Source organism: Triticum aestivum, chromosome 1B (assembly GCF_018294505.1).
Source record: "Triticum aestivum cultivar Chinese Spring chromosome 1B, IWGSC CS RefSeq v2.1, whole genome shotgun sequence".
NCBI classification, from domain to species: Eukaryota; Viridiplantae; Streptophyta; class Magnoliopsida; order Poales; family Poaceae; genus Triticum; species Triticum aestivum.
Genome location: NC_057795.1, coordinates 7,982,172 through 8,007,960, shown reverse-complemented (window position 1 = coordinate 8,007,960; position 25,789 = coordinate 7,982,172). Strand labels below are relative to the sequence as shown.

Genomic DNA, 25,789 nt, shown 5'->3' with positions numbered 1-25,789 from the left:
GCTTCGTAGCGGCGCGAGAGCGTCCGATGTGAAAGTTCAGGCGGTTTCAGTCTGTGAAAACGGACCCTTCCTGTAAACGTGAATTAAGTTTGGGGGAATTATGCGGGATCCTGTGAAAAAATCGGGTTTATGCACTACTAGGAAAAACCTTATAGCTGGAGGCTTATCAGTAGCGCGGTTCTATTGCACAGGCTACTGCTACATTACAGCAGTGCGGGCTTCTGGAACACGCTACTGTTATAAATTTAGCAGTAGAGCATGTGGGCCAAATGGCGTTGATGCTAAGTGGTGGACACCGTACCCACAAGGCTAGGTATAGTAGCGGCGTGCTTTCCAGGGGACGCGCTACTGCTAAGAGTGTAGCAGTAGCGGGAGTCCCAACCAGCGCTACTGGTACTGCAACCTTATCATCTTTCTCGGCTCCTGACTCTCCCTCTTCTCCCACTCACTCACTCTCCCTCTCTCAGTGTCGCCGGACTGTCGCTATGCTCCTCCCACCGTCGCCGCATTGCCGCCGTCCTCCGAGCCCTAGCGCCCTCCGCAAGCTCCTCCCTTGCCTCGCCGTCCCCCGAGCCCCGGCACCCCCCTGACCGGTTCTCCTCCATGCCTCCGCCTCCGCCCTAGGTAGTGAGCACGCCTAGTCGCCGCCGCCTTCTTCTCCCTCCTCCTCCAGCCGCCGCTGGGCCTCGTCCCTCCTCCTCCAGTCGTCGGCCCTCCTCCCTCCTCCCTCCTCCACCTCTCTCCTCCCTCGCGCCTCTCTCTCTAAACATGTCCTGTAGTGTATAGTTTGTGCTTTATAAATTTTACTGAAGTAGTCTATAGTTTGTAGTTTATATTTTTTATATTATATTTTGTAGTTTACTATATTTAGTTGGTAGAATTTAAAAAAATGTCATGTACTTGTTATATTCTGAAATTAGGGCAGTTTTTTTAGGGTTTAGTAAAAAATAGTAATAGAAAATTTTAGGTATAGACCATTTTGAATTATATAAATGTATTGGAATGCTATATGACAAATTTTTAGGTATCAAATTTAGTAATAGGAATTTCAGCAATCAAACTCTAAGTTATATTTCGAAATTATGGCATTTTTCTATGGTTCAAGAAGTAGACACTAGGTAAAAAAATCAAGGCATTTTTCTAGGGTTTAGGAAACAAATTGCAGACAGTGGAAATTTTATTTGGATCAAATTGGATATTTACTTGATAGCTTATAGGGTTTCACTAAGTCCTAAAATCAGCATAATAATGTTTTTGTTTATATTTTGTTTTTGCATAAATCAAGGAGCCCGTGCGTCGTCCCCGCCGTCGTCCCCGTCACTGACCCCCTCCAACCTCGAGGTGAGACCAGCCAAATCCCCATGTTGATGTCAATGATGATGTAGATGTTTTCATAGATGTAGTAGAGTAGTAGATGAGTAGCTGTGACAATGTGATAAAGCTATTTTTTTAGAAAGTATCCGTGAGGCTACTCCCTGTTATATGCACTTCTGTTTCATTGTCAATGCAGAGAACAAATCCAAGTGGCCTATGTTTTGCGGGAGCGTTTATTAATTTCCGTTCCGGCAAATTTCAGGCGCTCGATATGTCCTTTTTAGCAAAGGTCATGCCAGATTTTTCCGTATCATGACTTGTGCTAGGATGTAGGAAATATCGAGTGCCTTGGATTTGCCGAAAAGAGAATTAATCGACATTTTGGGTTGACTTTATGTCTGTTGGGGCTCCATACATGACAGTAAAAAAACAGTGAGGGAGAGTATCCACCATATATGAGACAAGAAGAATCCCGACTGTTGTCTTGAGGGGAGCTTATTCTTCATTGGAAGGTGCTAGAAATTTAGGTGTAATGCACTTTCAAATGAAAGTAGGAGATTCCATCACCGACGGTCGCAAATGTTAGAGAGGAAGAAGAATATCGACTGTTGTCGTGGTGGTCGCTTCTCCTTCGTTCCCGTGTGCTAGACATTTTGGTGTAATGCACTCGGGAACAAAGGGAGGAGCGACCATCACCGATGGTCGAATATATACAACATGTGATCTCAGAGTTTTCAAGAAAAGACCCGACGGACCGATAGTCAACCCGTGATGAATAATAATGATCTAATTTAGTTTTTGTAGTTCATATGTTGAATTTCAAAACTTTAATCTTTGAATTCTGAACATAGGACAACGACGATAGGATCCTTGAGTGCGAGTACTGAGGCGATGATCGAGGTCTGTGCGACAGTCCTCACCTGGAAGGCGGTCGACGCTTCAGTATTAAGCTCGATGAGACCTTCAATGTTTATAAGGTACGCAACAACGACAAGTCTTTTACCGTAATTAAGCATGACTTGTGTTTCTTCAATGTGTAATTTGCGGTTTCTACAATTCGACTAGTGCATCCTCAGCCATGCAAGACGTTATGTCTTGGAGAAGCTGGATTTTGAAGATCATGAGAATATGCGGATAAAGAGAGTTCACCTCAGGACCCCTCGTGGTTATGCTTTTAACGTAAAGCTATACAATGCGTGACCTACTCCCGTATTGGTTGCTTGAATTGGGAAAAATTATGCAAGGCGTATGGTTTTCAGGAGGGTATGCATGTCACCTTCGATCTGGATGATTATCCTGAAGATGACATGGATGAAGATAATGTTGACGAAGATAATATCGACGAAGCTAATATCGACATTTGGGTCGATGTTCATACGCTTCTACTTCTACCTCTATGTGAGTTTCTCAAACATATTCAATAAGTAATTTATATTGTTTTTATAAAAATAGTTGATAGCTTATATCAATTGACAACTTATTTCCATTCTTCAAGATGTGTATGGAAAGTGGTAGACAAAACCTAGTATAGTTATGGGTCTGAGCTAACTTGCGAGGAGATAAATCATTTTGTTTCATGGACTAAAGATGTTACGACTTTTAAGAGGAATTAACATATCCCTCCAAGTTATTCTAAATACGTGCCACTAGTCCACGTATTGAACTACGGTAACATGCATCGAGATATCGTGGTAATATTTTTTTCTATTATGTCACCAGTGCATCTTTTGCATAGATTCTTTTAAGCTAAACTACATTTTGCTAAGTATGTTATTGTGAAGTTCTTCAATAGAAACTCCCGGCGGATTTTATACCTAGTCTTATGCAAATGAAAGGTGACATGAACATTGTTAGCTTACGGCCAAGTTGGGCTACGATTCAGCGTAGTGCATACACGATTCATCAAAGTGATGTCATCCTCAGAATCAAAGACTGGAGAAAAGTTCTGAAAGATCGTAGAGAACTACTTGGGGGCCAACATCAAGCGCAACCCACAAATGGAGAGACATGTTCATCTGTATTCTCCATAATGGAGGTCTTATGTAGTTATGTGCTACATTGTGCTAGAATGATGAGCTAGTTCTTATTTGACTATGATGATGAGTTGTTATCATGATGATGATTATGATTAATGTCCTACCTTGTGCTATGATGAGCTAGTTATTATATGACTATGATGATGAGTTGTTATCATGATGATTATGATGAATTATGTGCTACCTTGTGCTAGAATGATGAGCTAGTTCCTATATATATATATATATATATATATATATATATATATATATATATATATATATGATGAGTTATTATGATGATGTTGAGTTATTATGTCACTGGGTGGAAGAAACACGGATTAGATTCATGTGACCAAAAGTTGGATTAGTAGTCCTAATCCAACTTTTGGTCACATGAATCTAATCCGTGTTTCTTCCACCTAATAATATAATAACTCAACATCATCATAATGATAGAACAAACCCTCATGTGACCAATATTTGTATAACGATGTATGAATACAAAGGAAAATATGCATCAGAAACATATCAGAAACTAATAACAGTAGCGAGGGGCTTGACTTTAGCAAAAGCATGCTCTTAGCAGTAGCGCGTTTCTAGTAGACGTTACTGCTAGCGCTAGCCCGCTTTGATAATGTTGTTAAACTATTTGTTCTTTACTGAATTTGTTGTTGTGGTAATAATGAATTCATATTTCATTTTAAACTGAATGTGTGGCATACTTCTAACATGCACTGGTATGTGTGATATTTGACGTTATTTTTAGTAACTTAGTTTTAGCCCCAGGCTTTCGGAATTCCTGGCTCCGCCTCTAGCCCACATAGCAGTAGTGCGGGCCAGGACGTGCTACTGCTAAAAGTTAGCTGTAGCGCTGTAGTAGTAGCGGCGCCCCCGTGCTACTGATGGCCCTATGATCCGCGCTATTGCTTGGCTTTTCCCTAGTAGTGACGGGAGCTTTTGGAGGGCTATTTTTGCCTCAAATTTTCGTAAACGGTAATTTTTTTATAGATACGGGAGCTATTGGAGTTGCCCTAAGTATGACCAAAACAAACATAACATGTGTATTAATTCCTGCCACATGAATGTTGGTTACTCTGGATCATTCATGATTAACCTGTTTGCAAATGCAAATTTCGTTCGACCAGTCACTCATTCAGGAATTTCTGTACATTCCTTTGTTTCCGGTAAGATATTGTAAACTAAACATGCATGTAGAATGATCCAGAGTAACCAACTATCATGTAATGTGAAGCAAGGTCACAAGACTCCACAGTTTAATCCTGAACGGCTCATTGAACACATATACCATGCTCAGAACATCTTTTCCTAAAACTCTTATATATACCCATGCCTTAGGATGTTAAGTTGGGTGTGATATGGACATATTTAGCTTCAGTCCATTTAAGATATTGGAGGAAAACAAACAGAACGTGGGAGTCAAAGAGGTGAAGGGACTGATTAGCACCAACAATTTCTTCTCTTTCTTGTAGCCTCGATGGTGTAGGAACTGTCGATGGTGAGTTGGACGTGAAGAGAGAAAGGAGACAGCCGCAATTGAAGATTAGTTGCTTCTACCCTAGTTTTCACTCCGTGTTGGAGGGTTACAGCTATGGTTATGGTATAGTATACATATCCTGATCTATGCAGGCAATCCCCGTTACCACCTACTTCTTTAGTTAGTACCGCCGTTCCGTTAATCATAATTTTTTCAGCCGGTCAATTATGTGACTTGGTTATTTTATCAACAGGTGACTAGATTTGTTCTACGGTTTGTAGTGATTGTCCTGCATGTATCTGGAATCTCCTCTGTAGCCTGTCAAGCAATTGTCAGCGATGTGCACTACACAATAGCAAAAGCAATACTAGATAGATGAGATAGATTTATTACTTGTATACTACATTCACCATTTAGCATCAATAGTTAATATACAAAATGACAGACATTTCAAGTTATATACTAAAGAGTGAGCATGGTTTAGTCATACTTGGTCTTTAGTATGACCACCTAGCCCTGTTGAAGGGGTCTCGATCGGGATGTCATTGTTGTTGCGTGGATGAGTGCGTGAGGAGGACTGGTTTCTCCCGTGGTGAATCGATGTAGTTGTCATTGATGTTGTCAGTGTTTGAGAGCTTGGCTGTATCCCTAAAGAGGTGGGAAATATGTCATTTTTCTTTCGTGGATCAAATGTCCCTTGTAAAGTGTTATCTTTCTACTGTGGATATGAGAAAAATATTTTAAGTTAACATTTGAGTAATAATTGCCTTAACTATTATTTGAGTCTATTGGTGGCACATGTGTTGTCTCGTCGTCTGCAGCGCACCAGTGGTTGTGACACGTGCGAGTGAGTGTACACATATCTGGCTCTATATACACAATGCAGCATGGCCACATGTGGTGGGCATGCCACTTATGCCAAAAGACGTGAGAAGAGAGGCAAGATCTTTGCCCTTGTGAAGCACAACATACCACCGACACTAATAGTACAAATCTCAAAAGGGAAAATAATAATCACAAGACATGTACACATGACCACTTATGAAGCAAAATAATAATTATCAACTTGGTAGCATATAATCCATATAGTATGCATATTCAGCTGACAGGTGAACGCAGTTACTACCTAGCTAGGGTCCCTGGGTGCTTATAAATAACATCCCTGTGGATGGTCCTTTAAAGGCACACCACTCACGCAGTCACGCTTAGTATCGATCTTCACACACTTCTTCTCCAATATGGCTCTAGGTTCACCTACCCTCACTCTCAAAGCGGCCACCATTGCCGCCATGCTTGCCATGATGATCCTTCCGATCGTAGGGCGCTCCCCGTCGTTGGGCCAAGAAGAACTAGTAACGACCCCGACACCAGCATCGGAGCCGGCGCGTGCGATGCGGTGCAGCGAGTGTGGCCCGCACTGCACGGAGATGTGCAGAGTCTCCGTTCCCCCCAAGTGCCGCAAGTACTGTGACGTCCCCAGCTACGAGGACTGCCGGTCTGCCGCGATCGGCAAGTGCAGGGCCGGCTGCACCACTGGTAGCTGCAACTGTGATGGCGAGGCGACCCAGTCATGCTATGGCTCTTGCTCTGGTAGTTCTTCGTGTGCGGACTGCATGAGGCTAACTAGTGAGCAGTGCACGAGTGACTGCAACGGCAAGTGCGCCACCACCTGTACGAACAAAATCAAGGACGGCAAATAGGTCGCGGCTGGCCTCTTGGTATGTATCCATACAATCTATCTATGTCCTATGGTGCGGATGTTGCAATTGTCATAAAGTTGTACTGCCTTTTCTTCCCGTGAAATAAAAAAGTTGTACCTCTTCTTTATTCCTTGCCATAAAATACTTCGCAAAGTATTACTTGATGGTAATTTAATTAGGAATTACAATGCTCCTGTCGTGTGTTATTTGAATGTTTTACCATATTTTGTTTTCCGTTTCAGAGGATATATATTGGATTAATGACCTGAACATAGATGGTGGAGGTGCTTCTGCTACCACACTGCCACTACTGCCAATGCTCCCACTTACTGCTAGCACCACTATTACAAATGCTGCCACTTACTACTGGCACTAACGTTACCACCAGCACCAGCACCACCACCACCACTACCTAAATTTCAGTGAGATGGGTCCTTCAAGATCTACCACCAGCACCACCACCACTACTAGCTAAACCTTAGTACAATGTTTGTGCAATAAAAGTAGCACATACCTACAATGTTTGAAGCAAAAAATCATTATTATAGAATCATCTGCAATAAACTAGAGGAAGTATGGTTGATAGGAAGCAATAGCTTCATTTTCTCACAATAAATACAAAAGACAAATTGGATACATAAAAATTTGATTGCCAGCATAAAAACTTGTGCTTTATGAATAAACTAAAATTTTCATATGTACAGAAGCAAGGCATCAACAAAGTTGTGCTTCGCAAAGAAATTAATATTTCAATTGTATGGAAGCAAGGCATCGACAATAAAAAGCCTATTTGTTAACTGTAGTATGGCAAGTTGTAGGTAGCATGAACCTATGGCAGCTCTAGATTACTATTCTTGGTTGGAAAATAAAAAGGTTGGAAATGTAAAACATACTAATATTGTTGCCAACAAGACGACACATATTTTGTTTCACATAGATACAAATTTAACTGATTTGTTGTTGCCTAGTGGAAACATTTTTCTATCCCAACAAGAACCAAAAATATTGAAATGTAGATGCGTAATGGTAAGAAGCACAAAAAAAGTGTGCAAAATTATTTCTAGCCAAGAAGGGATGGATCTTTTGTGTCACCAACATAACAATTTATCAAATTTTAATAAACTATGGAAGCAAGTTCAGAAGCATCTTCATTCCAACATAGGTGCTACATAATAAAGAAGCATGAATATTAAACTTTGGAACATAACTAATCTTCGATGCAAGCATGAAAATTTGAAAATTGTAGTGAAAACTAATATTAGCACCTAGATTGGCGCGCATGTGTATTGTGATGTCGTACTAAATTAACGAAAATTCCCATATAGTATATTGATCAATTACATATCGATCGAATAGAACCCTAAAAATTAACCAAAATTCATAAACAATGATGAATTACAAGTACGATAGAACGATGATATGAATAGAAGAACGAAGATTGGATGACTAGATACCTAGGTCAGACTAGTGTACACAGCCTGCAGTGGAGGGGGAGGATCCTGCAATCTTCCTCATGTCTTGGCTTTGTTCTACAACTGATACGATGATCCACTGTGATGGACACGAGAACTTGGGGCCCGAACCTAGTGGAGATGATCATGCAGGGGGTTGGCCGCTCGCTCGTGGTCATAGTGGATAACACGAGTGCAACCACCAAATGAGACGGCGCACCGGCATGGTGAAACTCACCAGTGTAGTGGGTATGGTATGTTCATGGCGGAGAGATGCAAAGTGGTAGGTCAGTGTGGTGAGATTAGCATTGGAGATGATTCAAGAGTAGGCGAGATGGGGAAGAGGTCGGGTGGGTTTGGGGAAGGTGAGATTAAAGTGGGATAAATGATGTGATATTATAGGTGGGACGTGGCGAAAATTTGGTCTGGTTTGGAAATAACGCGACGGATTTTGGAGGCAATCTCAGCCATGAGAGAAAAATGCATCGACGTCTCAGGGTTGGTATGTCAATTCCTTTCTATAGGACCACGGATAGGAACTGTTTCCCTAAACTATTTGCAGGTGCACTTGTAGCTCTTACTTGTTTATAAACTTTTCGCCATTTGTGTAATGTGAGATCACTCCAACCAAACACTAACATTTTTCTTTCAAGAACACTACATTGGGAGAATGAAAGTTTTTCTCAAAAAAAAAGAATTAACATTTCTCTTTAATGTTTTCTTCCAAGTGATAAAAATACTAAATATTCAAGTAGAATGGCCGCATGATTGACACTATAGTCAAATGATTGTAAAGAGCTTAGTTTGCATGTTATGTTAGTTGCCACCATAGAACCACTCGGTACTTGCAAAAAGCATGAAGTGCTTCTTGAATGGCTTTGCTCAATAAATGTGCCATGCTCGCATTTCTTTTTCATGAAAGTACTAACAAACTAGGACTATATATAGAAGTCTATATGTACCCTTTGTATTTGGATCAATCAAGGCTAATATGTTTGCAAATGCAACTATTGCGATTCAAGTAGTCACTCAGGAACTTTTTTGTTACCATTCTTGTGATGTGTGTTCCTCCCACCAAACACAATATCTCACTTGCTTTTTGGCTAGAGATCAGAAGCTAACCATTCAAATAGAATCAATGGTCACAAGACTCTGAATTCTACTTGCATGATACATATTTATTGAATGGCTTGCTCAGCATGTATCCGAAGGTGACATTTCTTTTACGTGAAAAGAGAACAAAAAACACTAGATATACAACCTTTCTAAAATGGCAAAGTCAATGTGATATCAATTCAAATTTGTTACTTATTTATCTCACAAAGACCGAGGGACATCATTTTTTTTACTATGGCATCTAACCGGTTGGAGCACACATTAGGGGCGTTCTCTCCTAGCATTGGAGGTTTTCTCCAATGCTGCAGTGATTGTCATAAAGTTATGCCTTGTCTTCCTGCCAAATAAAAATGTTGTATCCATTCTTTACTCATTGTCATGAAATATTCCACAAAGTATTACTTGACAGTAATTTCCATTTGGAATCACAACGCATTTGTCAAGTGATCTTTGTATATTGTTTGGTGTGCCATAGGATATCTTAGATTAAATACGTGAACATAAATAGTGGTGGTGGTGGTGCTACTACCGTCACTACCACTATCACTGCCACAACTACCACTATCATATATAACTACAGCTACCACTAGCACCACCACCTCTACTATTACTACCAGAAAATTGGTCAAATGGATTATTCAAAATTAACATGTGTTGCAACTTTGTTTGCCAAGCAACTGCTTGTCGAGGAACTTCTCTCCATTTTTGTAGTGAGAACCACTCCAATAAAACATAACGTTTTATTGAAAAAAAAGATACCATTTCACCATAGTTCAACTTTGTAGTCCAGATGAGTTTTCATGACTTTTCCGGATGAGTTAAATAGCTAGCTGGATAGTCAACAAATTGGCCTATATAGCTGAAATATTGAATAGATTCAAATGGAGCACAACAAAGCATCTGTTCCAAATGGCTTCCTCTAGAGTTCTATCAGGACTTACGGATGGTCATCAAATCAGATCCCATATAGATGTTTATTTTTCCAGATGCTGACTCAGAGTAAATTTTCATGAAATCATTTCGTTGGAAAATGAAGGCTGAACGGATCCAGTTGTATAGGCCAATTTGCCCCCTTAATGCTTAGCTACCAAATTTTCACAAAAATCAAGACTAACGGGCTCAATGCAATAGCCAATCATCTGGTCAGACCATCTCAAATGGCATTTATGCAAAGGACAAAACATCCACGATGGAGTACTTATCTTCCTTAGACCAAGCACAAGATGCATCAAAAAAACAAGAACATGACAATTTTCAAAATCTACTTTGAAAAAGCTTATAATGAAGTCAGATGGAATAAAGAGATTCTCCAAGAAATGGTGTACGCAGGTCAACAATTTTGTCTCTAGTCGTAGTTTGGCTATAAATTTCAATGCAAACATTCATCGTTAACTTTGATATGAAAAAGGACTACAATAGTTTGGCTATAGAAGCTACTTGTTGATGATAGCTTTTGGTCCTCCGACATGTAGTTTCGATGCAGAATTGGATCCATCTCTATGTGTCCTTGCTCGAAGTTGTACTTGTGATGTCTTTAGGCATCTTATACGGCAATTAACAACCTCCCTCCTCTCCTAGTGCTTCCATGTATGTGGTTATAATATTACTAGTGCCGCATTCATCTTTGTGTTGTGTTGTAACATTGTACTTCCTGTTTTTCTCTATTCTAGCTTTGGCAAGATGTATTGACCCTCGGGCTGTATAGTTTTCAATTTGATTTTGCACATAAACTGTATCAAAGTTTTTGACCCTTTTCCCACATAAATTGGTCATTCTTTGAGTTGATATTAATAGAGTAAAATATACTGGAGGTCCTAAAAGTATTCCAAGTGTGTCAAGTAGGTCCTAAAAGTATGAAATCATTCACCACGGGTCCTAAATGTGCGTGTGTTGTTCACTGCGGGTCCTAAAAGTATTCCAAGTGTGTCAGGTAGTTCCTAGTTGACACACTTGGAATACTTTTAGGGCCTCTAGTGTATTTTACTCATATTTCTAATATACAATTTGGGATTCATGTATATAGCCATACTCAGAAGTACCAGACGAAATTGAGCAGAGGTACCAGACGTACGATGTGACCATTGAGAGGCAAACCGAGAGGGCTTGCAAGTGTGATGAAAATGCAGTGCTTGGAAGAGTAGTGCATTATAGAAGGTTTTCAAAGTGGAATATTGGGGTCAGAATTTCTGGAACAAATGGATCGGTGGATCTGCATAGTTGAATTTTGTTTTGATCTCAAAGTATGAATAACCCTAAGTGGTTCAGTAGCACTAGAAGAAAATCTTCAAAACTACGGAGGCTTAGTGAAATGCATACAAAGATTGCTTGTGTGTGTGGGTTTTGTGATTGATTTTTCTTAGGATTTTTTCTTGTAATTCAAACCAAACACTTTGTGTTTTCTGCTCTTCTTAGTATTGTTGTCCTAAGCCCATTTTGAATATTGGATTTCACCAAAATACCTAGGAAGTACAAACTAACACCTTTGTAGGAAAACAACTATAAAAGTTGTTTGTGGGGTCACCATTCATCTCCCATATAAAGGCATGGGACTGAATATGAGAATTACTCCAAAGTCGCGAAGTAAACTTACTAGAATTATTAGTCCTCTCATTTTCTATTTATTAGCAAGCCCACTAAGGTTTAATGGAGATGCACTTTCAACAAGCTCATTTTGTATATCATCTACACCCTTGAGGGATGAGAGGGTATAGATGACTAGGAGAAGATAACAAGAAAGGAGAAAGGAAAACACTAAATTATGTTATGTTCGATATCCTTACTTAGGCCGGTGATGCTCTTCTGTTATAGCCTTTGCATCATGACACAAGCCATTATGGTTGGCCCATCCTTGCCTATCGAGCACAATACGACACTAGATATAGATGTGACACAAATGGGAGAAACCTATCTCCCCGACGTGGGATGTGATGCATGGCCATGACATGAATGGAGCCAGGGGACCATCATCACTCCACACGACATTGCCTTCACTATCGACGCGTCACGGCCGAGGACACACAAAAGTAACTGAGACATTTATTTTGTACATATTTCCAGGAGTTTTTTTTGTTGACAAAACTCGCCAAGCTTTATTATTCCAAAGTAGCGTTCATAGGTACAAGTGTCAGGTCACGAGGAATGCCCAACCAAACATGTCTACCTAATCCTAGGTTACAAGGGTTTGTTCATGAGTAGTTTGGATTGCTTACCACATGTGTCACGTGGTTGGTTACAAGAGTTTATGAGCCTTAAAGTTATAGTTTCTGCGCTCATGAATGAAATTACACAATTGAAAACTTGATTTACGACATAGTATTTTCAGGAGGTGCAACCCACTGATTGGATCTTGCAGGACCTGGAAATAATTTTATTTTTGTGAGCCGTCGAAATAATAGATGACGTTGAAACAGAGGCCCACAGGCCCAACATACGGGAACCAAATTCTGAACCGGGCCATGTTTTTCCGAGACCCAACGTCATAAGCCCAGCCCACACCTGGCCTATCTGCGTCTTCCTCTCCTCCAGTCTTCGTCCTCCTCGCCAGGCGTACCGTCGGTGCACTCCCAGATCCCACCGCCACGGCCGCTCGCCGTCCGTCAGTGTCGTCGGCGCCAGCTTCCCTCTCACCTTCCGCTCCCCCCACCACCGCCATGGCTCAAGGTACTCACTCATCCCCCTTCCCCTTCCCTTCCCTTCCCTTCCTGCGGTCCTGTCTTCAACCTCTGTACATAGCCCGACGGACAGTGATGTGCTTTTCTAGCAGAATAACTCTCTGCTTTTTGTGGATGCCACTCAATTAATGACCAAACTTCCGCTGTACAGGTGGAGGGTAAGTAGTTAGCATGGACATTTGCGTCAAATCATCTGTATATAACTATATATCTCAGTGCCTACTCTATTTTGTCCTGTCATACTTCATATGTGCATCAGAGGACATTTGCTTTCACAGGGAATGTTGGAGCAAGCACACCAAACGCCCAGATTGCAAATTAATATTATCATAGCCGTTAATATTCAAATCCCACCTTTTCATGATCTAATTTCTAAAGGACTGGACAACATGTTATAGCCTTATATAGGGCTGAGCCACCAAATCCACATTTTCTCTCGGTATAATTTCTATATGTTAATGTGCAGCATCTCCCGATGAACCTATTTTAGGATAAGAATTTTTTTAGAGCATTTTTTGATGGTTTTTTTATAAAATCAAATACAATCCAGTGCATTCCACAGTAGGTTTTCTGCCCCTAGCTAGTGGTATGGTAAAGAACAAGTTCAATTCAGTCGTATGATGTTATTTTCGATGCCTTGTTCAAATCAAATGGACAAGCATGTACTGTACTAATCAGTGATTTATATCTTAATACCGAAAATTTGTGCTGATTTATGAATTTGTTGATCCCGAGGTTCTGCTAATCCGTGTACTAATATTTTTTTTGGGCAATTTGGGTTATTTTGGTCTCATTATGAGGACTGTGCTAATATGTGTTACAAATATGTTGTTGTGCCGACTAATTTGTGCTAATTCTGAAAATATGTGCGTCTAATCGCCAATAATATCATGTGTAAAACCAAAATGTCATCATTCTTGAGGACATGAAAGCGCTGATTCTGTGCTTTTCCTGCTGATATGCACTTTAGTATACGAAATTGTACACTTAATGTGGTGTTTAAATTTTCAACTCACACTTATAGAGACGTGCAGTGCACCAGCCAACTGGCGCAAGCTGTACATTGACGGCATACAGTTTCGGTCTTCCAGTCAACATAAGTTATCATTCGTGCTAGTCCGTCTTTCTGTGACACGATTAGCATGACTTAAGAGGCACACCCATCTACGTGCCAGTTGCCTGAATCAGGAGGGCGAGGAAGCAAAATTCAGCTGTGTAGCGCAACAGTGATATATGTCTGCACTTTGCTAGCTGAATAACTATGTGCTCTATGTGTACGTCACCTCAAGTACTCATCAAGAATTTACTCCTGCACGCGCTATGCAGGTGGAGGAGAAGCAGTTCGCGTGGAAGTTCCGTGTCTCTGATGTCTGAGAAGAAAGCTATTACAGAGTTTTCGTCCGCTTGGTGGACTGGAGCGACATCCAAGTTAATTATAGTGTCCAATGATCCCTATATTTCAGCGTTTCTTCTGCTTTGTACCATCACATTTCATATGTGCATCGGACGAAATGTGCATTCTACATGATGGAGCGGACCGTGTCACACAGTCCCCATTTACATGGCCATAGGCAGTGGCTCAAAAATTTTTCTTCTAGTGTCACTGTTGTTCTAGCTCTCTGTCTTCGATTTTGTTGCTTCCGTAGTACGGTTGCAAAGCTAGGGTTCATCTGATTTTAGTTAGCTAAGCTGATAAAGAGAATTCCACATGGCCCTTTATTCCAGTTTTCACTGTCTCACAATAACAACACATATTAAGCTCACCAAACTAGATCCATACTCATAACTTACCTTTCATCATTGAATAACTGGAGATTGCCAAGTTGTTTTTTATCATTTCAGTATATTAAGTATTATGTATGTTCATATGAACAAGAAATAATCATCAGCCAGCAGATTATGAGCGCTTCTGAGTTCCATCATGTACTCAATCTTAATTACAGATGTCATCAAAAAAGGACAAGAAAGTGACCACTTGCTTCCGGGTCTTCTCTCTTCAGCAGTAAGCATGTGATGCATTCAAGATTCAAAGAATTCATGAAAACCAATTGTGTTCCTCCCTGCACGGTAGGTGCTGCTCAAGATGAATTATATTTTATTGTGACACAGTAGGTGTGTTTCTTCACGTCTAGTCAGTGGAGGTAATTGTTTAATTTGCAATCCTGCAACTTTTTGTAGTATTTGGAAAGAAAATTCGTATCATTTGCTAAGGTCACAGCCAATGGAACGTCATTTGGAAAAACTGTATTGGATGGTCTGGCATAAATACATAATATATTGCTCTACTTGCAATATTCTGGATTACATGCTCGTTGACATTTTATAATTGCAGTGAACATTGTCTAAGCCGGTGCCTCAGTTTAGCCATTTGACTAATAAAAAACCTGCATATTTAATGCCAACACCTTGTTTATTTTGGAACTGTGTATGGTTGTCTGATCTCATGAGGCCTATTGCTTTCCAATTAAAATGATACTTTCTATAACCTCATGAGGGCAAACTATTGCTATTACTAACTGCACTAGTCAACTAGGATATCCACGCTTCCATGTTAGTTCTTCTATTCTTGAACTAGCAAGACCCGTGAGGAGAAGGATATGAAGTTGACACACACCCAACACTCTCATGTTTTATGGTTTCCTTGGGTTGCTTATTTTGCATTCCATCAAGAACAAATGTGGTATAGTATGAGAGCATGAAAATAAGAAAACAAAATAATGCGCAAAGAATAGCCCCCCCCCCCTCCCCCCGCCCCCCTCCCCCAGACACACACAAAGACCCTGCTGCCAGCAACTCCTTTTCTGTACCTAGCACAATAATTGTTCTGGATTGATGTAGTGATTTTCCTCAACCACTCAAAGGACATAAAAACAAGGAAAAACTGGAAACTTATTTAAAATTTACTAGCTAGTGGTGTCTATGAAGTTCAAGAAAAAGCTAGACTTTTACTCCAAAACAAGTTAATGTGCAAAGAATCAATAAACGTATTTGCCAAACAAAAGCAAACAGAATTAGAGATAAGACCGGTTTGTGTTTTCACTCTTGGGTTTCGCCCTCAGGATCGATCACAGAAAATTGCACGAACACACGTGCACAAAAAAACTGATAGCCAAGGGCCCATGTCGTGTCCTTATTTCCTCTTTATTTACTTTCTCATTTCTCTCTAGTCAATACAAAAACTCACGCAGCCGTGCACACACACACACACACACACACACACACACACACACACACACACACACACATATATATATATATATATACCCTGGGTGACGAATAGTTATTCTTCACCCCCTCTATTTTACCATCAATGCACTGTAATTTTACGTTCTGTAAGTTTTGTCTTATTTGTGACGTTAAAAGAGACCGTCAAAAAATATATAATTGCCGTAAAAAATATTTTATGTTATGTAAAATTACAAACGTAAAAACATAATGTAAAATACACATAAACTTCAAATTTTCTTGTCTTATGACCTATATTTTTATTTTCTTATACCAAATTTTACGTATTGAATCAATAGGAATGTAACTATTTAAATTTTAAATGTAATTTAATTTTGAAATGACCGTAAGATTACCTCAGATGAAGAATAACTTATTCTGCACCCTGGGTGATGAATAGCAACACTAGGGTCGCGCTATTCGTCACCCAGGGTGAGGAATAGTTATTCCTCACCTCAACCAGAATGTGCGCCACACATTGCTCAGCCCGTAAGAAACTTTGCAGAGACGTAAGATTACCTTCCCCGCAGGAATGTGCGCCACTTTTTGACGTAGGAAACAATGGAGTCGTAAGATTACCTCCCCATGACACTAGCCAGCGTAAGATTACAGAGCTCTTTAAGCTGAAAAAAAGGATTACAGAGGCCTTTTTTTTCAACATTTACACGTACAGGAAAGAAAGTGAGCTACCGTAAGAACAAATCCAATGTTTTTTTTGCGGTTGAACAAATCCAATGTTTTTGAAGTGGCTGATAATTACAACATGTAATAAATAACACTGTTTTGATGTCCCTGTTAACTACATAATTTAATAAATTTCATTGTTACATGCCCACTAATTATATACTACCAACGTAGGCAATCATGCCGCATAATCATAGGCTTAATGTCAGTAGTCATGCATTGATCCCTTCCTGAATGTTATTTCAAAACATTACTAGTCACAAAAGAACTGCATGCTTGCTTGACAAAAATCAGTACAATATACCGCTTTTCTCTTAATACTCCCTTCGTCCCAAAATAAGTTAACTTAGTACAAAATTGTGCTAAGGTTAAGACACTTATTTTGAGACGAACGGAGTAACATATATGTACAGCTAGCTCTTTGCAAAGAAAAAACAACAAATGAAACAACGTCCCTTGCTGAAATGGACGAGAGTAGCATAGAACAAAACATGTACTGTATTTAGTAAGAAAACTTGAACATTGTTTGGTAAATTGCCAACGAGTCATTGACAGAGAGTGTCCACTATATCAGATGACTCCTATTGGTGTGTATATACAATTACACCTAGCAGGTTTAAGAATATATGGATTGAACTTGCTGAAATTGTCTCCACTGTTCAGAATTCGTCAATCAGATGATGTAGTCTCCAACGCAAGGCCTTCATTACTTGTAGACTCAACTTTTGATCTCTTGGACGAGGAAGCCAAAGGCAAAACAGTTGTTGCATAACGAAAACCAGTGCCTTATACTGACTGTCTTATTGAGACGACCACCACCATCAATATGCCTAAAGGAACAAGAATCATTAGAAATAAATCATGAGCCCATAAATTTTCTTGGGCCTAAATGTCAATCTATCAATGCTAGACTGGATATTCAAGTAATGGAAAAGTACAAAAATAATCTGGTGTTGAAATATACAGCTTACAACTGCACAATAGCTATAAACGAATGCCTATGGTAGTCGAGGTAAAAAGTCGGGAAGAAGAAATTAATCATGGCCAACCCATGCGTGCGACTCATGCGAAGCAACAATGAGGTAGTATTACAGTGTGGGAAAAGGACCAGTTTCATGCGCCAACAAGGGGGAAAACGGCGGGTGAGGTAAGTTTATGGTGCATGAAAGGTGCTGTGAGATAAATAATGCCTGTTTTCTAACTTTTTTAGAAACAATCCCACTTGCCTGACCACCGAAAGATAAAAAGGATATTCACGTAAATTCATGGCAAATAAATAGTGGCTTCTTTCCGACCATTTTTTAGTTAAGGACGGTTCCCGTGAATCAGTTATAAATGTCTTATCCTGAAAAGAAACAGGTGACTACGACCATCCAAGTGAACCATGTATATATGTTGTATCTACAACATTTAATCTGATCATTTTGTGGCCTAATTGTCTAACAAGTTGCTTTGTGGACTAATCAACCTCATTTTGATCAACGAAAAAGTTGAAACTTCGCGCTCATTTTGGCTGCCTACAAACCAAGTAAGCAAATTTCATGTAATAAAACAACACTTCACAATTACTTTAATAACTATACTATCAGGTGGTAATACACATTCATGGAATCTTTGTACATCTTTAACTGAATCAGCAAAGTATTAGCTTATGTATCGTGCCACATAACTGATGTTGTGCAGACAACATGCTTGATTCTTACCAATTACCATAATTGCCAAGCTTACACACCTGTTTTAGAGAACTCACCATTTGGACAACCTAGTTCATATAACTAAATTTCTGATCACCAGACCGATTTCAGTGTCAGGTACATCACTATGCAAAAGCACAACACCATCCAGTGCCATAAGGGCCCCATGGGTAAGCAATCTGGAACACAATTACAAACACACTTACAAGGAACAATCTTCAAACCAATAAAACTAGCGAGAAGGGTGAACCTCACTTCTCTGAAAAGAGATTGCTTCAGTGTGTCGGCACCTGTTTCTAGTACCACTCTTTCCATTCCAGAACCTAATGCAAACTGGATGGACTGGAGCACGCAATGGCTTCTACATAATGAGTGTTAGATCCATACTTGCATCCAAGATTGTCCCATGAAGGCCACGATTGCAAAAGGCCCACCCTCCATTACTAGTAGCCTCATGAAGGAACCATTATCTATATTGATATTCATCCAACAAGGAACCTGAATTTTTTTGTTCAAATCTTACCATAGCAGAGATTTTCAGTTTGCTTGGGTTCTCCAAAAATTGTTCTACCAGACTTGCAACATTGACACCACAGCAGCAGGTAACACTGAATTCTCTCCTGCATTGAATATCATTGTGAGCAGATCAAATGTTCCAGAGTAGCCGTACAGCGTTGAGTGTTTTGGATTTGGTGCCTGAAACAGCAGAAAATATTCCGTAAGTATCCCAAAAAGGGTACAGAAAAGGGAGTATATGAAGAGAGAAATATAATAAATATATAAATAACCAAAGGAAGCACATAAAAGAATGAGAATCTATATACCTAAACAGAAGTATATTTCATAGAAAAAAATGTGTATAACCACAGTTGTTTGATCAGTTTAAGCTCATTGTAGCTGCTACTTTCACTAAACTGACCGAGAATGCTTGGTTCTCAAATGAAAATGACACAGGCTAATATTCGAAACTCCAGCAACACTCTTTAGTGCAAATGTATCAGCATTAAATTGGACCACTCACCCGCACCAATTCAGTTCAAGTGGTTTGAAAAGATGTTGTCAATTGGAACATACTCCCTCCTCACATAACATAAGAGCGTTTTTGACACTACACTAGTGTCAAAAACGATCTTATATTATGGGAAGGAGGGAGTAAGTTTTTTTTTAGCTTTTCATGTATTGCAGTTATAATCTTTTCAATGCATACCTGATTAGTTTTATGAAGTATTAGGGACTAAAATCTGAGTAACCACCAGAGATAATGTATAGAATTTGGTAATTACAAAGTGGATTATCCCTCTCGATCAACTCATCAGATAACTTGTCTGCAACAAGTAAATGAAAAACTTAAGTCGCCAAATATTTACAAATCGAGAAGTGGGATGAGACCTCAGAGGACTGAATGAGCAACCCATGATACACCTTTGTACTCATCCCCAAATCGGCTTACATCCCAACTTCGTGTACCCTCAAATCGATATTTTACATGGTTACATATTCCAATGTAATGTGGAGGCCATGAATAAAATGCTAATGCTTTGTTTGGATGTTGATATTGAGGGCCATGTAATTGAATTGGCCTCAATATCAAATCTCCTTGGCTTTGATATTGACATTGAACCCAATTCTGTTGTTTGGATGTGCACAGAATTGCCACTTGGTATTCTCATGACAAGCTCAATTCTGAAGCTTGTTTGGATGGTCATTATCTACATTGGAATTGATCATTTGTCATATGATCAAACTGAACTTTGTTGTAATGTTTAAATGGCAGCAGTTATAAACTAGATGCACTTAACCAAAACCAACAATTATACATATAAACATGACTTAGACAGTAACACATACACAGCAGCTGCAGCACATACACATCAGCACTTTCTTAGAACAGCAGCACATACACAAGCACTTTCTTAGAACAGCAGCACATACACAGCAACACTTTCTTAGAAGCAGCAGCACATATACAGCAGCAGCACTTGCACAACAGCACATATACAGAAGCAGCAGCACATATACAGCAGCAGCACTTGCACATCAGCACATATACAGCAGCAGCAGCACATCTACAACAGCAGCAGCACTTGTGCAACAGCATATATAGTAACAACAACACATACAGCAACAGCAGCACTTGTACAGCAGGAACACTTATAAATCAGCCAACAACAAAACATAATATAGGAAATTCAAGTCTCATACATGTAACAATAACATAGTAATTGGTCCAGCAAGTTCATAGCTATTACATGGAACAAAGAAACAACACTTATTAAGCACTTGAAACTACTCAAATGTTGTTCTTCTCATTGAGCGTCAGCAACCATTCCTTCCTAAAGTCCATGGGCAACTCCATAAGAGCTTGAAATAAGCGTTCACTAAGGATGAGTTTACCATATGCTCGCAACATGTCAGAACGAGCCAACTCCGGGATCTTTTCAAGGGCAGCAAGGATTTCAAGAGGAGGGGTAACCTTGGGCAGTTCAAGTGGCTCAAGTGATTTCAAAGCATCTTGAAAAGAACATTTCATGTCTCCAAGCATGCACAAGATAGCATCACCTGTTCGCTGCCTTTTTTGTGGCATTTCGGGAGAGTCTTCGACGGCTACTACATCGGGTTCTGTTGGTTGCGCTTCAGTTTCAGCACCTGTCATTGCACCTTCACCGGTTGCATGATCTTTGGAGTATATTGTGCAAATTGCCTCCCAATTCTTCACTTCTTTGTTCTTGTAACAAGCTGCCTTCCGATTAGCCTGCACAACATACAAAGTAAATCACTTGCTTGTATATATGCCATAGAATAAATTACGTAAACAACCTTTTTTTTACCTGCACATATTTGTTCCACACATCATCACTGTCCATGAGTAGCTTGTTATTGACCCAATCCCAACCAAATCCACTTTGAGAAAGAACCTTGCTAATTGTAGCATAATGCTTGTCAAAAGTCTTCATCCTTGAACATATTTTCTCCTTTGTGACGTGCAACCCACACTTATCATGTATTGCCTTTATAGCAGCAGTGTAGACATGTGGCTTCCATCCATTTTGGCCTTGATCACCTCTGTTGTGATGTTCAACAAAGACATCCAACAATACCTTATCCATCTCATCTGTCCATGTCAAGTAATCTATACTATACTTCTTCTTTGTTTCTTCAACCATGGTGCTACAAGTAAAAATTTGAATAACAATTGACAAACAAAAGAGAACATATATTAATTGCTTTCTCGTGATGATGATGTACAAAATATCCAAAAGTCTCCATCCACTAGCTATGCACAAAAGAGAACATAATACCCAACATCTAGCTAGACCAAAAGCAACATACATCATCTTGCTAACCCAACATCTAGCTAGACCAAAAGCAAAATACATCGTCTTGCTAATCCACATGCCCCACTACTGCTGTAAATTTGCATGCGCCACAACATATTCAGCAAACATGTCATTAGATAGTTGGTTCCTGAAGTTGGTCCATGCGTTAGTGACTTGGACACTTCTAATTGAGTTAGCATCATCAGCCTCAATTGGCTGAGAAGCTAGTTCATTATCCACTTCTTGTAGCAATAAGTTGTCCATCATATGTTGCCTATCCCTCGCAAAGTTGTGTAACACACAGCAAGCATTAATGATTCGAATCTGCAACAATATTTTATTTAATTAAGCATTCATGATTTGTAACTCCACTAGGCATCATATTGAAAACCCAATGGACACATGTACCTGGTCCTTTATATCAAAGAAACTTTGAGTGCGAAGGATACCCCACTTCTTCTTCCACAACCCAAAAGTTCTCTCTACTACATTTCTAGCACGAGAATGGCGCAAGTTATATAACTCTTTGGCAGTTTGGGGTTGTTGCTGACTTGATGCCCACTCTTTCAAGTGATACCGAGTGGATCTGAATGGAGCTAGAAATCCAGGCCCATTCGTGTAACCAGCATCAGCCAAGTAATATTTTCCTATTGGTAAACAAGTCAATTAGGTTGGTTGTGACATCCGCAATTAAAGAGAACAAAATGCCAAGAAAAAAAGCCATACCATGAGGTACAACAAATGCATCTTGGCGATCAGTTCTCATTGAGTCACGGAGGACTCTTGAGTCGGAAGCGGAACCCTCCCAGCCAGGTAAGACATAAAGAAATTTCATGTTCCAGTCCACCACACCGAGCATGTTAGTAGTGACAGCTTGCTTTCTATTCCTGTACCTCCCTTGGGCAGCCACAGGAACTGAAACGTCTACATGACAACCATCTAGTGCTCCAAGTGCATCACCAAACCACTTCCATTTGTAATCATCGGGAGGTTGAACATTAGCATCTGGAAGCTTAATGAACTCCCCATGCATAGATAGAATGGCACTTAAGACTGCGGAAAAGTGATACTTATAGTCCCCAAAGACCGCTTGTATGTGCCTCGAAGCAACCTCATTTTTAGACCGTGACCCACTACTAGCAAGAACATGGCAACCTTTTCTTCCACAGTCACATACACACTACCGCTTAGACCACACCTCTCACGCAACATGGTGCATAAATCATGAAAGCTTCTTTTGGTTAAACGTAGCTAATCATAGCATGCCACTTCTGAGCCATCATACATATCTTTCAACAAGTACTTCCTAAGTGTGTGTTTGTGCTCATCATCACTAAAACTACCTATTCCACGAGGTGCTCTCTGTGAAATAAGGTATGCCATTCCGAGAAGAACCGATTCAAAGTAAAGTTCTGTCAAGATTATCCTTTTCCTCTTTCTCCTTTTGTTCTCTTCAGTTATGTAAGAAATCATGTCTACTTGATCTGATGTTATGGAACTACACAATAATTACATAATTAGGCATCAATCATTTGTACAAAAAATGAATCAAAAAATTACAAATTCACGCAAGCATCAAAAGGACAATGCATAACTGTACATATGTCAGACCATCACAAGTATGTAACAAATCATTCTATTTTATTTGATGTAACAAATCTGACCATCACAAGCATTAAAAGAACATCTCTACAACTATCAGACCATCACAAATATGTCACAAATCATTGCTACTTTATCAGGTGTAACAAATCTGACCATCACAAGCATCAAAAGAACATCTCTACAACGTCGGACCATCACAAGCATAACAGAGGAATGGTGTGTTCTTCAGTTACCTTTGATATGCCTGCTCCGAATCCATCCTCCGATCCACTGACCTTCAGATCTGCTGCCCAATCCACTATTGTTGTTCATCAAAAGGAAAAATAAATTAGCATACTCATACATACATGGTGAGTAGAAAGGATTGGGGATTTAGGGTTGCTGTATGGGGTTAGGGATTGGGATTGGGTATGGGGCTATGGGGGGCCTCATGAATAACCGGCCAGGGGGATGGCTCCCGTGACATCCACCGATGGAGGGCGCCGCGGCGATGGCAAAAGCAGATGGCCATCGCCGGCAAACGACGGGACAGGCGGGGAGGTGGGCCGGTCGGCTGATGCGAGGCAGAGGGGCACATACACATGCGGGGGAGGAGTGGATCTACCGCCCGGAGAGAACGGAGAAGGAGGGGAAGGGTGGAGAGGGGCTGACCTGCGCCGCCGGAAGCTCTGCGCCGCGCCCTGTTCACCTCCTCTCCCGCTCGCCGCTCTGCCTCTTCTTTTCGTGAGCGCGGTCGAAGGGGTAAGTGCGGGCGCATTAGCAAATATCAGCGAAAATCTACCTTGGCCCCTCCGAATTCGTGAACAGAGAGGCGGGCTTTCGAGCGGGCCATCCAATATTCTGGGCCAATTCAGTGGACTCAATTCCAAATGCATCTGAACAGCAGAATTCGGCCTATCCAATGCCAATATCAATATCTTGGGCTGAATATCAACATCCAAACATAGTGTAATGGATTTCTCCGGTAACTTTTCAAATATGTTACAGAGTAGCGCCATTTAGTAGCAGCCGAGCTTCCACGTCACAGAGCCTAGGAATTGTATGAAAACACTGCTCTATATCAGCATGGCCTGGAATAAACAGCAGACTGAGCATTAGAAAGTGGTCCTAAGAAAAAAACAATCACAAACAAGCATATACTGTAAACTTCAAATAACCTCTTCAGGTAGGACATTCAGTCTATGATCTATCCAGACTGCAGACTCGACAGAAATCGAACACCGATTTAGCAATTTGGGAAGAACCGGCTTGCAAGAAGTTGCATTAGACCTTCCCCCCTTGTTGCTTCAACAAAAAAAAAGAAAATTGGAAGAACACAGCGAACAGAAACAAAGTGGAAATTGATCGGAACTTGCACTCCCGTGCGCTCCCCGCCTGCGCCCTTGCAGCTTCCTCCAGTGGAAATTAATTAGAACAGAAACGAACAAAAATGAAGAGGAAATTAAACGATGGGATCAGGATTGCTCACATCCTCCCGTGCGCCAGTTGCTATCTCGTGGATTCCTCCATTGGCAGATGAGTATTACTACACACATGAAGACACACTCAAACCCACGCACCACACTCAGAAACGGATCTGAAACACAAGCTGCACCTCAAATGGCTGTCCATGGCTGCTGCCACTCTCCACAGCCAGGGGACGGCACGGGCTTCACCCCGTTGGCACCAACTTTCCACGCCTCCTCGTTCGCGCAAGCTACTGCCCACTTCCCAGGATGATTCATCTCCGTCTTCTGCCTGGACAGCTGCAATTGCGGGCAGAAAACGCGGGACACTCGATCGGTCAGAAAATCAAAAAAGAAAAAAGATCCTGGAAATATACGATGGACTCGGTACGGCACCTGCATACACCCACCGCAGAGCCGCCGCGACAGCCACATGAGGTCCGCCCGCTGACATCAAGCCAGCCGCCGAGCACCACACCGCCCGGCCTGCCCGCCGACCACCACGCCGGCCGCTCACCGCATCGCTGAGTTAGAACGGGGAGTGGGCCGCCGGCACCTAGCAGTATTGCCGAGCACCTCCGAAGAATCGCCGCCGAGCAGATCCATCAACCGCTCGCCACGCACTAATCCCGGTCGAGACTCGATTTTTTTTTAGAATATGACGGGAATGGGAAGTGGGCTCCTGATCCCCACGACCAGCTAACCGATCGGGGAAAAGTAATATTATCTGGGTACCAGGAGAATTTTACGGCGGTAGAGCGCTGTCTTGGCTTGGTTGAACCAGCCCGCGTAATCGACCAGGGCGAAGAATAACTTATTCTTCACCCTGGGTTAGTAATATATATATATATATATATATATATATATATATATATATATATATATATATATATATATATATATATATATATATATATATATATATATATATATATATATATATATATATATATATATATATAGGATGGGTCTATTATGATAACACCCTGTAGAGTCTTATTCTGCACACCAAATCCTTATTCTGATAACACCCACCGACCCGAACACCCCGCAC

At 40.6% G+C, this 25,789-nt stretch overlaps 2 protein-coding genes and 1 long non-coding RNA gene across 4 annotated transcripts; all 3 read right to left on the bottom strand.

Moving 5' to 3' along the window:
- Positions 1-20,537: 20,537 nt before the first annotated feature.
- On the bottom strand, positions 20,538-24,267 carry LOC123083795 (uncharacterized). Its single transcript, XM_044505711.1, has 4 exons — positions 23,942-24,267; positions 23,524-23,588; positions 21,197-21,536; positions 20,538-21,120 (listed from the first exon to the last, which is right to left on the bottom strand). The coding sequence occupies exons 2-4, from the start codon at positions 23,547-23,549 to the stop codon at positions 20,659-20,661; spliced, it is 828 nt and encodes a 275-aa protein (XP_044361646.1). The 5' UTR covers positions 23,550-23,588; positions 23,942-24,267; the 3' UTR covers positions 20,538-20,658.
- LOC123083804 (uncharacterized) lies at positions 21,562-22,644 on the bottom strand. Its single transcript, XM_044505716.1, has 3 exons — positions 22,412-22,644; positions 22,094-22,332; positions 21,562-22,009 (listed from the first exon to the last, which is right to left on the bottom strand). The coding sequence occupies exons 1-3, from the start codon at positions 22,542-22,544 to the stop codon at positions 21,770-21,772; spliced, it is 612 nt and encodes a 203-aa protein (XP_044361651.1). The 5' UTR covers positions 22,545-22,644; the 3' UTR covers positions 21,562-21,769.
- Positions 24,265-25,457, bottom strand: LOC123083814 (uncharacterized). Of its 2 annotated transcripts, XR_006439358.1 has the most exons (4): positions 25,132-25,457; positions 24,885-25,035; positions 24,448-24,815; positions 24,265-24,360 (listed from the first exon to the last, which is right to left on the bottom strand). It is a non-coding gene; the product is annotated as an uncharacterized lncRNA (long non-coding RNA). The 2 variants fall into 2 exon arrangements; XR_006439357.1 differs by having other exon boundaries at positions 24,448-25,035.
- Positions 25,458-25,789: the final 332 nt, after the last annotated feature.

Excerpts from the sequence above, each read along its gene's own strand:
- LOC123083804 (XM_044505716.1), bottom strand. The coding sequence starts at position 22,544 with ATGCTCGGTGTGGTGGACTGGAACATGAAATTTCTTTATGTCTTACCT. Across the intron at positions 22,333-22,411 it reads TGCATTTGTTGTACCTCATG|GAAAATATTACTTGGCTGAT; the intron begins GTATGGCTTTTT and ends GTTTACCAATAG. Across the intron at positions 22,010-22,093 it reads TCTTTGATATAAAGGACCAG|ATTCGAATCATTAATGCTTG; the intron begins GTACATGTGTCC and ends ATATTGTTGCAG.
- LOC123083795 (XM_044505711.1), bottom strand. The coding sequence starts at position 23,549 with ATGGATTCGGAGCAGGCATATCAAAG. Across the intron at positions 21,537-23,523 it reads TCGGAGCAGGCATATCAAAG|CACCATGGTTGAAGAAACAA; the intron begins GTAACTGAAGAA and ends TTTTACTTGTAG. Across the intron at positions 21,121-21,196 it reads TGTGGAACAAATATGTGCAG|GCTAATCGGAAGGCAGCTTG; the intron begins GTAAAAAAAAGG and ends TATGTTGTGCAG.